This window comes from Onychostoma macrolepis, chromosome 04 (genome assembly GCF_012432095.1).
Source record: "Onychostoma macrolepis isolate SWU-2019 chromosome 04, ASM1243209v1, whole genome shotgun sequence".
NCBI lineage: Eukaryota > Metazoa > Chordata > Actinopteri > Cypriniformes > Cyprinidae > Onychostoma > Onychostoma macrolepis.
Genome location: NC_081158.1, coordinates 31,107,662 through 31,120,373, shown reverse-complemented (window position 1 = coordinate 31,120,373; position 12,712 = coordinate 31,107,662). Strand labels below are relative to the sequence as shown.

Sequence of the window (12,712 nt, the reverse complement as noted above, 5' to 3'; positions counted from 1 at the left end):
TAATAGAATAGAATAATCAAAGTTCATATGAAAATGAGAAAGATGATAATCAGTTTTAAATAATAAACAGAATATAATACAATATTACATAACATATAATTTAATTTAAAAAGAGCTATATTATTTTTTAAAAATAGTAAATAATATAATTTTACTGTATTATTAATATTATTATTAAACTATTTAAATGTAACAAATAATATCTCATGCCATTTTGATAAGATGCTATATGCAGGACTATATAATAATTACAGTGTTATTTATTTATGCGTTTGTTTGCTTGTTTGTTACAGTGACTCTGTAACGATTATAATTCTCAATACCAGCATGCCCTTCTTTAATACAGTATAGGCTACTTTCAGTCTCCAAGTTTTTAGTGCAGAGAATTTCATTAATGAGGCTGTCAGGCTTGCCATCTTCATCAGGAAAGCTCACTCGTCTATTTTTACCGCGGTGCATGTCTTCGCGGTGGCCCGTCAGATAGCTGACTCTGTGTCAGACTGAGGTTTGACATTCCTCCTCCGGACAGGACAGCAGGTATAAAGCCCCGTCTTCAGTGAACGGGACACAACACTTCTGTAGAGGAACCACCAGCTTCACCATGAGTCACAGCCCAGAGAGGATGTCTTCTTACCGCCGTCACTTCGAGGGTGGCCTGACCTCCGCTTCCACGCTTCAGGTGCGGGTCTCCAGCCCTTCGCCCACCCGAGGACCTGTGCGCCACCGCTCCGCCAGCTACACCCGCAGGGCGCTCTCCGGTTCCCGCAAATCACGCATGACCAGGTAAGCCTCGTAATAAAGTAGCCTATAATATATTTAATAGGCTATCATCACTTATTTTATTTCAGCTATAACATTTCTCATTTTTGCTTAATTTATGTCTAAGTAGGCTACTAAGATAAATTAAAAAACAAAACTATGTGGATAATTTTAGCTAAAAATTAAAATGAAAACAGAAAATGTAATAAATAATAAAACATATTAACAAAAACTATCGCATATCAATATATAAGCATATCATATGTGACCCTGGACCACAAAACCACGGGTATACTGTATTTGTAGCAATAGCCCATTGTATGGGTCAACATTTTTCTTTTATGCCAAAAATCATTAGGATATTAAGTAAAGATCATGTTCCATGAAGATATTTTGTAAATTTCCTACCGTAAATATATTAAAATTTAATTTTTGATTAGTAATATGGCTAAAGGCTTTAAAGGATTTTTTTGCACCCTCAGATTCCCGATTTTCCAATATTTGTATGTAGCTTTCAGATGATGTATAAATCTCATTTTCAAAAAACTGACCCTTCTGACTGGTTTTGTGGTCCAGGGTCACATATATGCATAAGCATATCAATACTAAAACAACAATATACTATGCTATAGAAATAAAATAAAATATAATATAATATAACAATATATTATAGAATATAATATATATTGGTTATTATCATAAACTAAAATTATAAGCATTAAAAACATATTCATTAAATAACATAAAAATTTATTTAAATAAAAAAATAATATATATATATATATATTTACGTTGAAGTAGTAAAATAATTAAAGCTAAATAAACTTACACTAAAAATTAAAACTTGTAGACTTATTTTTTTTAAAGTACTAAAAATGACAAAAACACAAAATTACTAAAACTTTAATAATAAAATAAATATTATAATAAATATATCCATTATTGTTATATTTAATCATACATTTAGTCAAATATCTTGTATTTTGTATTACTTTCTATTATTAATATCAAATTAAATATTTACAATAATAAGCCTTGTTTTGTGTCCTTGTACAGCAGTGTGAGTATGGGAACGCTGTGTCTGGGCATGGGTTTGGGGGTTGCTGGAGGCGCAGTGGATCTGGACGCTGCAGCCGCTGAGAACCAGGCTTTCCTCAGCACACGCTCCAGCGAGAGAAAGGAGATGGTCGCTCTCAATGACCGCCTGGCTGTATACATCGAGAAGGTAAGACACTTCTGAGGCACGCTTCTGCATCTTCTCCTTTTGCTTTCCCACTTTGAAGACCAGTCTGTGAGTGTGAGTGTGCTTGTTCCAGGTGCGCTCTCTGGAGCAGAGCAACAAGCTGCTGGAGGTAGAAATTGATGGCATCAAGGGCCACCATGTGAAGCCGTCCGGTCTGCGACTGCTCTATGAGGATCAGCTGAGGGAGCTGAGGAGGATTGCTGACCAGATGAAAGTCCAGCGGGTGAGGGATGACCACAGGGCCATTATGACTAACTCGCTTACACATTTAGACCATAACTTGATCATTACTTGCTCGTTTCTACCTTTGCTTTTGTAGGATCTGGCGGTAGCAGCAAAGGACGCCATGGCAGGTCAGCTGGAAATGCTGAAGGTGAAATACGAGGAGGCTGTGGAGGCCAGGAAAAAGGCAGAGCTTGAAATTGAAGCCTTCAGACCGGTAAGGTCCGACTTAATGCAGAAACTGTTTCTTTTCTAATCACAATGTTGTTCCAGGGTCAACAAAGATGTTGACCTAGGAACACATAGAACTCAGCAAAATCAGGTTGTGCGTAACACTTGGTTTTGCACAATGGTTGGGGATCAAACTCCTTCTGTCTACTAGGATGTAGATGCAGCCACATCCGCCCGAATTGCCTTGGAAAAACGACTGGAAAACCTGGAAGTGGAGCTTGAGTTCATGCAGAGGATTCACAAAAAGGTGCATTTCACTATAATATTATTTAATATTATAAATATCATCAAATTATTATAAATATATAATATAATATAATATAATGAAAAATTATATGATAAATCATGGCAACATATGTTTTTCCATTACTGTATCAAAAAATAACTTATATAAGATTTAACTACATTTTACGTCAGATTAATATCATTTTAGTTGAATTTATTTTTCTTAAAAACTTGAGGCAGCAATGTTTTTTTACAGTGTGCCAATTGTAAAATTTTGTTGTTAAATGTGCTAGTAATATAATCAATGTTATAAAAAATAGAGAATATTGTTGAATTGCTATGTGATTTTAGTGGGTTTTTCCATTGCATTAATATGGTAAATAATTAAAAAGTTTTGATTTCTCTACATTTTCTGAATGTCAGGAAATCGAGGAGCTGATGGCTCAGATTTATGGATCTGTGGCTAAAGTAGATGTGGCCTTCTCTTTGCCTGATCTGGCGTCCGCCCTCAAACAGATCCAGGCTCAATATGACAGTATTGCCGCCCAAAACCTGCAGGTAATCAGGACGGGACAAAAATAAAAACAAATATACTAAACTGTTTTGCTCACATATGCTCATGGTTTTCCTGGTCGGTGTTCACTAGGAGATGGACGCTTGGTATAAAGCGAAGTTTCAAGATCTAAACAAAGCAACATCACGGCACGTGGAAACAGCGAGGAGCGTCAGAGAGGAAATCACAGCTTACAAGAGAGAGGTGTGGGAAATGTGCCTCATTTAACAAAAGCACCAAACTGTACTGCCTTATAAACTTAATGCGTATGTGTTTTCAGATTCAGAATAAACAGAGAGAACTGGATGCTCTTAAAAACAGGAATGAAGCACTGCTGCTCCAGATGAAGGAAGCACAGGAGAGATACAAGAAAGAGGAGGAGGAGCTACAGGTAAAGCCACGCCCCCTTCAATGTAGAGAGAACATGTCACATTGGCTGCGTCCAAAATCACATACTAAGTATGTACTTCTTTTGAAAAGTAATTACTTGATAACTGTTAAAAAAACACACATTATATATAGTATAAATGTAATCTGGACCTACCTACCTAACTATTTAATAGGTGATTTCGAATGCAGCCAATCAAATTTATCAACTTTAGATTGTTTAGGGCAGAATATCATTGAGACCCAGGTTGGGCACTTTTTTTGTACATTTTTGTACATTGTGTCATAGATCCGTATCGAGACTCTAAAGGAGGAACTGAAGTCTATTAAGGGGAAGATTGCACTTCTGCTGAGAGAATATCAGGATCTGCTCAACATTAAGATGTCGCTGGAGATTGAAATCACCACATACAGGTACTGCAGGGCTGCCATCACACCACATCACCTTGAACAAGCAATGCATAATATCTCGCAATTTAGGCTTTTTTTAAAGCTGTAAACTCAGAATTGTGAGAAATAACCTCAGAATTCCAAGATAAAAACTCTCAATTCTAAGAAAAAGTTTCTTGCAATTCAGAGTTTACATTTCGCAATGCTGACTTTCCCCCCTCAGAATTCTGAGTTTATATCTCACAATTCTGTTTTATTCCCACCTTAGAATTAAAAAAAAAAAAAGATAATTGTGACTTTTTATATCACAATTCTTTTGTCTCTCAATTGCAAGTTCATATCTCATAATTCCGATTTTTCTTCTCAGAACAACAAGTTTCAATCCAGGAATTCTGACTTTTTTCCCTCAGAATTCTGAATTTTCACTCTTAAAAATAAAGGTGCTTAAAAGGTTCTTCACAGCGATGCCATAGAAGAACCATTTTTGGTTCCACAAAGAACCATTCAGTCAAAGGTTCTTTGAAGAACCAGCTCTTTCTTACCTTTTAATAATCTGAAGAACCTTATTCGCCACAAAGAACCTTTTGTGAAACAGAAAGGTTCTTCAGATGTTAAAGGTTCTTTACGGAACCATTTAGACAAAAAGGTTATTCTATGGCATTGTGAAGCACCTTTATTCTTAAGAGTGTACATCTTGCAATTCTGTTTTTTTTTTCGCCATGAAATAGTTTTTTCGCCTGACTTTTTTCCCTCAGAACTGCAAGTTCATTTCCCACAATTCTGACTTTTTTCTCAAAATTGTGGGTTACAAAGAGTCACAATTACCTTTTTTATCCCATGATAGAGATGGGCGTCCATAGACACTTTTCCATATACACATAGTTCAAAATTCTTGGCAACTATACCCATGTCTAACTCTGTTTGATTTGCCTGTGGTTTTGCAGGAAGCTGATAGAGGGAGAAGACAGTCGCTTGTCCAGTATGGTGAGCGGTCTGTCTCTCATGAGCATGAGCGCTGGAACGGTCAGCAGTGTTTTCGGGGCGGCAGCAGCCCACAGTGGAGCGCTGAGCTCAGCCGCCTCTGAGAAGATGCTCTCCAGCAGCACAATAGTCGACCACAACCATCACGAGTCTGTGGAGGAGTTCACTCACGAGCAGGCTGTGGAGATGACGGAGAGGAAGACCGTCCTCATTAGGTACAAGTACACCGCTCCAACGCAAAAGTTATTATATTAAAAGTCATGCGTGTAATGTTTCTTAATGTTGTTGTAGAAGCTAATGCCCATTTCTCTTTGGTTGCAGAACAGTTAGGACAGATGAGGACACGTTTCAAAGGGACACACAAGAACGTACCATCACTATCTCTGGTGCTGCAGATGAGAATGATTGAATTACAGTCAAGAGATCTCACTCCAAACCTCCATATCAAAGTTTATTCATTTAAGAGTTGTTGTTGCTCAGAGCTCACATTCCATTATCAAAACCTGTGACAAACCAAACGTCACAAAAAGTCTCTCAACCTTTGCTACCTACTTAGTGCTTTGACTAAACTTCTGTAACTGCGTGTATTAAGCGCTTAACCATGTGTCAACTGATTCAAGTCAAATAAAGTTTGATTGCATAGCAGCAGTGGCTGATGTTGTTTTAGTGCAGTTTTTCTGTGTCTGAAGTGCATATATGGCATACTCAGAGAAGCAATGCTTTCACATAGCAAGAAAATTCGAAATATTAGATAGAAGATGGTGATAAAATATTTATTTGATTTTCTAAGTACCCATGCAGCAACTTTATAGCAAAGATCATTGGTATAAAATCACATAATGCTACATACAATCCAATATGCTTTACATTAGTTGTAATTCACCCAATCTCTAGTACAATAAGGTTTTTATTAGACAGCTACACATACACTACTATTCAAAAGTTTGGAGTAAATAGTTTTGTTTCGTTTGTTTTTTTTAGATAAATTAATCCTTTCACTCAGTAAGGATGCATTACAATTGAACAAAGGTTACAGAAAAACTATTACATTGTTACAAAAGATTTCAAGATTCAAGTAAAAGCTGTTATTTTGAACTTTCTTTTCATCATAGAATCCTGGAAAAGAATTATCATGGTTTCCACAAAAGTATTAAACAGCACAACTGTTTTCAGCATTGATAATGAGCAGCAAATCAGCATATCAGAATGATTTCCGAATGAATCAAGACTGGAGTAATGATGCTGAAAATTCAGCTTTAACATAACGGGAATAAATGACAAATTTAGAACAAAATTTAAATTGTACCAATATTTCACAATATTGCTGTCTGTACTGTATTTTTATTAAACAAATGCAGCCTTGGTGAGCATAAGAGACTTCTTTCAAAAACATTTAAATATCTTACCCCAAACTATTGAATGATATTTTCTTCTATAATCAAAATGGTAGGTAAAATTTAAAAAAAAAAGGCAAAACTCGATTTTGCTCTAATGAAATGAGTGTAAACAAAGGCTCACACCGATCACGGTTTAACATCCCCTCGTAATCAAACGCTTCCATTTATAAAGATTGTTGGTCATTCATACAGTACAAAGAGTAAACTATTAACATTTGTCATCTCCCAAAACATTCAAAACATTTGTTTGTGCAACAAATACTAGTTTACTGTACATTTACAGTATTTATGCATTTCACTGGATGGATTCAGACTGACTGTTTGATCAGTGTAAAGGTTTTGGCTCGTCTCCGACTCCTCCGGCGAGACGATACACAGCCAGACTGACCTCATGAGCCAGACTATCAGCACTTTCCTGCACAAAAACAGAAAAAGTTGCAATTACAATCAAATATATTGCGATATATAAGAGAAAACGAGCATAATGATCATGTGCACCTGTGTGTCAGCCTCAGCATAGACTCTGACCACATCTTCGGTTCCAGACGGTCTAACGAAAGACCGAGCGTTTTTGTATTTCTTTACAAGCGAGTCGATGGCATCCTGCAGACCCTCTGGAGTCACGGCTTTCCTTTCTGCATCTGTCGTATCTATAACACGCCGGTCTGACACCTGCAGAGTACAACAGTTAAATATACGTACATACACTCAAACACCTCACAGACAAACACACAAGCACACACCGTGACTTTAAGTTGGCGGTTGGGCAGATCTGTGTAAATTGCGTCCCAGTCTTGCACAGACATCCCTCGGATGGCCAACACTGCTTCAATCACTAGCATATCCGAGATTGCATCTCCCACCGTCTGCAGAAGAGAGAAAGGGAGTTAAGTATTGAAAAATAGTTTGAATAATTGAATAGAATAGTTTAAATAAGACATCTGATCACCTAGTTTGATGGTGTTTGTCTATACCTGGTTGATCAGATTGATTGTGCTCTCCAGGAGTTTCACCGCTTGTTTTCTCTCATCGTTTGTGTTCAAGTCTTTCACCAGCTCCTGAATCTGTTTCTGTGCTGCTTTGCTAAACAAAACCTGCAACATACCAGCAAAAACTCAAAAATCATAGATTTTAAAGTTTCTAAACTGGAAAGCTAGATCAAAAGTTAGCTTGAATGGGCAAATCACATAAGCATGCAGAATTGTTGTCCGATGGACTGAAATTTGCTGAACTCGTTTGAACTAACGTTTGACCATCAGAGGAACTAAATCAAACATGAAGGAGATGCTAAACTGGGTGGTTTCACATGAATACAAGTTTAAAAGCATTTCAACTTTATTCAAATGAGAAACAGCATAGTTTGCATTGTCTTGGAAAAATGAAGTATAGTTGAACATTTGAATAACAACAGCATGGCATATATATATATCCTAGCCCTCACATTATCTGCAGGGTCAAAATAATTTACAATTCAAAATTTAAACTTTAAAATTCAAAACGTAAATTGAGAAATATAACATGTAAAATTCAAACTTCAATATGTAAAATTTTAAAATAATTTAAAATATAACATTTTGGAAGAAAGTTTAAAATTTGAAATGTAAAAATTCTAATTCAAAATATAAAATGTAAAGTTCTAAATTCAAAATCGAGTGTTGCTGCCATTTTTGAATTTACAAATCAAAACCCCCCAACCAACTTGTATACTTTTATGTTGTATATTCTTCATATTGTATATTTTGAGAGCTTTTTTCTGCCTTATTTATAAAATGCAATTATTTTGCAGTGAACTTACAGTTCCATGTCCATTAGCCTCAAAATACACTCCAATATCATATTCCTGTGCCGCATGATGTAGGTGCTTCACTCCTGTTTTCGTACAGCATACAACGACCTGTGGAGACGTCAAAGCTCACCTTAATATCTCATAAACACTGAGTTTACGCATGAATAGGAGCATGCAATAGTACAAGAAGGTATTTTGTAGACCATCACCTTCATGACATCCTCCAAGTAGCGAGTTGAGCTCCCATTAGCATATGCTGTCTGAACAACAGCAATCTGTAGGTTCAACCCTGCCTGAACACACACACACAGACAAAATTAGTGTCTGAATTCATATTTGGATGTGGTCATTTTCATTTTAGACTGTGTTTGAGCGTGTAGAACCTGTGTGAGCAGCTCTTTGAGGTACGTGCTGATGAGAGTAGCGATCTTGTCTCCGTCCAGCAGATGGAAGCAGCCTTTAGAGTCGGTGTAATAGTAAACAATGCGATCGGCATCACCATCGAACGAGCAGCAGCGTTCACCTACTCCCATATTCATACCTGGAGAGAAAAAAGTGAGAGATTTCTCAGATAATTCTGAATGAAAGAATGATGTGCATTACTGGTCAAACGTTTGGAATAATTACGATTTTTAATAATTTTAAAAGAAGTCTAATATGCTCACCAAGGCTGCATTTATTTGATCAAACTACAGACTGAAATATTGTTACATATTATTAGAATTTAAAATAACAGTTTTCTGTTTTAATATATTCTAAAATCGAATTAATTCCTGTGATGGCAAAGCAGAATTTTCAGCATCATTACTCCAGTCTTCAGTGTCACATGATCCTTCAGAAATCATTCTAATATGCTGATTTGCTGCTCAAGAAACATTTCTTATTATTTGTATATATATTGAAATTTTTTTTGCTGCTAATAAAGATTTTGTGGAAAATTTGATACACTACCATTCAGAAGTTTGGCATAGGTAAGATTTAAAAAAATAAATATCTATTAAATAAATGAAGCAGTGAAGCACTAAATTGATAAAAGTGAGAGTAAAGATATTTATAATGTTACAATGTTACAAATGTATAATTCAAATAAATGCTGTTCTTTCGAACATTATATTCCTTAAAGTATCCTAAAAAATGTAAAACAAAAATATTAAGAAGCAAAAACATTTTCAACATTGATAATATAGACGCAAATCAGCATATTAGAATGATTTCTGAAGGATCGTGTGACATTGAAGACTGGAGTAATGATGATGAAAATTCAGCTTTGCATCACAGGAATAAATTACACCTTAAAATACACAGAAAACAGTCATTTTAAACAGTAATAATATTGCACAATATTATTTTCATACTGCATTTATGATCAAACAAATACAGCCTTGGTGAGCATTAAAAATAATTTTCAAAAACATTAAAAAAATAAATAAATCAGTAGTGACCAGTAATGTAGTGTTTTTCAAGGCTTCTATCATTATATCATAAAAAAAAAAACTATCTCGGTCAATACAAACACAAATATTACACCATCTTCGTATAAAAGGGTTTTTCCCTGCTGGGATCAGACGTGCAGTTTTCTAACGAGACGTTCACATCCTCAAGGAGTTCAGACAAACCTTGAGGCGCTTTTTGCTGGACTTTGACGTAATCTGCTCCACACATGTGGTTGAGTTTCCCACTACTGCCGTCATTCGAAAGCACCACCTGCAGTTCGGAGCGAAGAAACGCCTCCATTTCTCTCATCTTCAATGCGCCGATGCCGTTGGCTCCATCCACCTGAAGCCTCTTCTGATCATCGGTGCGGTTTGAGGCCTTTGGAATACAAACAGGGAAGCAATTAATGCTAGAAATAATCAGCATCATTAATGTTTACTGTTTTTATGTCTCGCTTACGTTCTGGGTGAGCTGAAGGAAAGCCTGTGAGAGTTTTTGGTAGTAGCCCTCAACAGTGGGACTGCCGTAGCAGCCACGCGTGTTGCAACAGCACACCATATAATGCAGCTGGGGAGTGGTGACCAGACCATAGTCTTAAAGAGAAACACACACCCATCAATCTGTCACAATGTAATCAACAGAGCAATTCATCAACCTTTGCACAGTCATAACAAGCTGTACTTACAATCTAAAAAATAATGCAAATGCAAGACAACTTTAAATGAGCTTTTAAGCTAAATAACTGAGGTCAATAAATTCAAGTTTTGTAATCCATAACCACACCATGAGTTTTGCCGCCTAAACTGGAAACGCCATCCAGTACAGCCTGAGAGAGACTAGCACTGCTCGGTCTGAAGAAAACAAACACAGAGAAATACAAGTTACACTACACTTAAATTATGCATTTTATATATTACATTCAACCAATCTACATGCTACAGATGAGTGCAACAGGGAATGTAAATCAAGTAAATAATAAAGAAAAATAATATATTTTTTGTTTACAACACAAAATTGTATGTACCTTATAAATCATGCTTTGTAAGAAAGAGTTGGATAATAAAAAACACAGATCTGGTTGATCTCAAAATGTTACTTTTACTCAAAAAATTCGCTTTTTGCTTTACATTACTTTTTTTTTTTTTTACATACAAATTACTTTTTTTCTTCTTTTTTTACATATTTAATTTACAAATGAATTCAGAGGCTCTTTGAAATAATAAGTGCAAGAACAAATACAAAATATAGATCTATATCTAAAGTGCTGATATTGTGGAATAACAACATGACAAACAAAACTCAAAAACAGATCATTTGTACAATATGTATAATACTTGAAACAACTGTACTCATGTATGAAACTTCTGTGACTTTTAATTATACAAAATTTGTCTTAATGGTTTTTTGTACAAATGTCTGTGCAAGTATAAATCCAGTAGTGAAAATGTTGCTCATTAGATTTTTAATGAAATAAGGTATATGTATGTAATGTGTATATGAAATCACATTTTCAGACTGTGAAACCTCTGTTGGCCGTTTCTGACTTGATCTACTGGCTTGGCCACTATGAAGTCTACAGGTTTGGTAACTTCTCTCTTTATGTACTTAAGCTTTCAATTTGAACATTTGTTAACCTTGCCGCTGTGTAAACAGAAGCCAGGCTACCTGGTGTCTTTGCCGACATAGACACTTGCCGGCTCGCTCACGTCGATGTCCTCTTTCTCAAGAATGTCCTTCAGTTCCTTGAGAAGAGAGTCCTGCTCGGCGTTAGCGAGTTGTGTGGCGTATCCCTCCCACACCGCTGTCACCATCTCCCCCATGGGGTCAATAAGCTTCACCCCATTGTCTTCCTGAAAATGATGATGAGAACATGATGAGAAAAGCACAGCACTATTCTATTGTTATGACAGTACATGTGGACACAGATGGGTGCGTTTCTTACTTCTGGGTTATGAGAGGCGGTCACCATGACTCCAATGGTGGATTTTGTCTTTTTGGACCTCAAAGTTGCCAAAAGCCCCATGCGGAACATGATGTGATCCAGATGTTTGGCGTGAGTGCGGAATCCAGCTGTGCCATACTGCAACGTCAGGCCCTCCGGCTTCGGATGCAGCTTGGACTTTTGGGATACTTTGTCAAACTGAGCCATCTCTGAAAATAAACACAAAAACAACTTAGCTTGATTCATTCATTTTTATTAAATTATATTCTTTACAACTTTACTAACAGGATCACCCACTGTGATTAACATTAAACCACTGCATATAAGAATTAGTATATAAAAATTCATTCAAAATTACTATAAAAAACCCAAGCAGTTTGTGATTTATGATGCCCATAACCAAAACAATAATTAACAAACCAATTCCAAGATAAACAACAATTAGCAATTTAGATTTTTTTTTTTTTTTAAGAATTATAAATTGTAATAATTTAATTCAATTATTACAATTACTACAATCACTTATTACAAATAATAACTTCATTCAGTCTGAAATGAATGAATGAAATTCCTAATCACACAACTGCACACATTACCCGGACTTGCTAACGAAAACAGGACATATGCAAACTAACTACAGCTGTTTTTGTTATTTGCCATTAAATCATTTTAATATGAACACAGCTGATGAAGTTTATACTCACTGTGCTGTTTCTGCGACTGAAGGGCGTGCGCAGCACTTCCTACTTCCCGGATTACGTGGATACATTGACGCACGTCGCCACGCCCCCTTTCCTGACGTACTCAGGGACTTGGTGTATATTTTAATCAAATCAGTTTACGGGTTAAAGTCTAATTATGTTAAAGGCTTGCAGTGTGTGCTAACTGAGAATTTTCATTGTTATTCCTGAAATATTTATATTTAGAGGATTTAAAAATAACACTAAATATTAATATTTCTTAATAAGACTTCTAATCACAGTTATAAATTATAATCATTATTGTTAATTATATAAATGTTATGAATTATTTATTTCAGCAAACTCAGTTACATCAGATTTTTAATTAATTAATTGATTGATTTAATGTTTTTAATTTCAAGAACATTTTCTCTGACTTGTAGTGAGGAAGCTAAAAGTATTAAAGTATTTTTTTATATATA

At 35.7% G+C, this 12,712-nt stretch overlaps 2 protein-coding genes across 3 annotated transcripts; one reads left to right on the top strand and one right to left on the bottom strand.

The window, feature by feature from the left end:
- The first annotated feature begins 408 nt into the window (after positions 1-408).
- Positions 409-5,387, top strand: ngs (notochord granular surface). The gene is made up of 11 exons (XM_058773269.1): positions 409-783; positions 1,816-1,984; positions 2,076-2,225; positions 2,322-2,441; positions 2,607-2,702; positions 3,104-3,238; positions 3,327-3,437; positions 3,514-3,624; positions 3,910-4,034; positions 4,955-5,206; positions 5,318-5,387. The coding sequence occupies exons 1-11, from the start codon at positions 602-604 to the stop codon at positions 5,319-5,321; spliced, it is 1,455 nt and encodes a 484-aa protein (XP_058629252.1). The 5' UTR covers positions 409-601; the 3' UTR covers positions 5,322-5,387.
- Positions 5,388-5,748: 361 nt separating this feature from the next.
- Positions 5,749-12,357, bottom strand: pgm3 (phosphoglucomutase 3). Of its 2 annotated transcripts, none has more exons than XM_058773267.1 (13): positions 12,255-12,357; positions 11,551-11,759; positions 11,274-11,458; positions 10,392-10,459; positions 10,068-10,201; positions 9,791-9,986; positions 8,558-8,715; positions 8,384-8,467; positions 8,184-8,282; positions 7,363-7,482; positions 7,132-7,254; positions 6,887-7,060; positions 5,749-6,803 (listed from the first exon to the last, which is right to left on the bottom strand). In XM_058773267.1, the coding sequence occupies exons 2-13, from the start codon at positions 11,755-11,757 to the stop codon at positions 6,714-6,716; spliced, it is 1,638 nt and encodes a 545-aa protein (XP_058629250.1). In that variant the 5' UTR covers positions 11,758-11,759; positions 12,255-12,357; the 3' UTR covers positions 5,749-6,713. The 2 variants fall into 2 exon arrangements, with proteins under 2 accessions (XP_058629250.1, XP_058629251.1); XM_058773268.1 differs by lacking the exon at positions 12,255-12,357 and adding an exon at positions 12,147-12,206.
- Between the last annotated feature and the right edge of the window lie 355 nt (positions 12,358-12,712).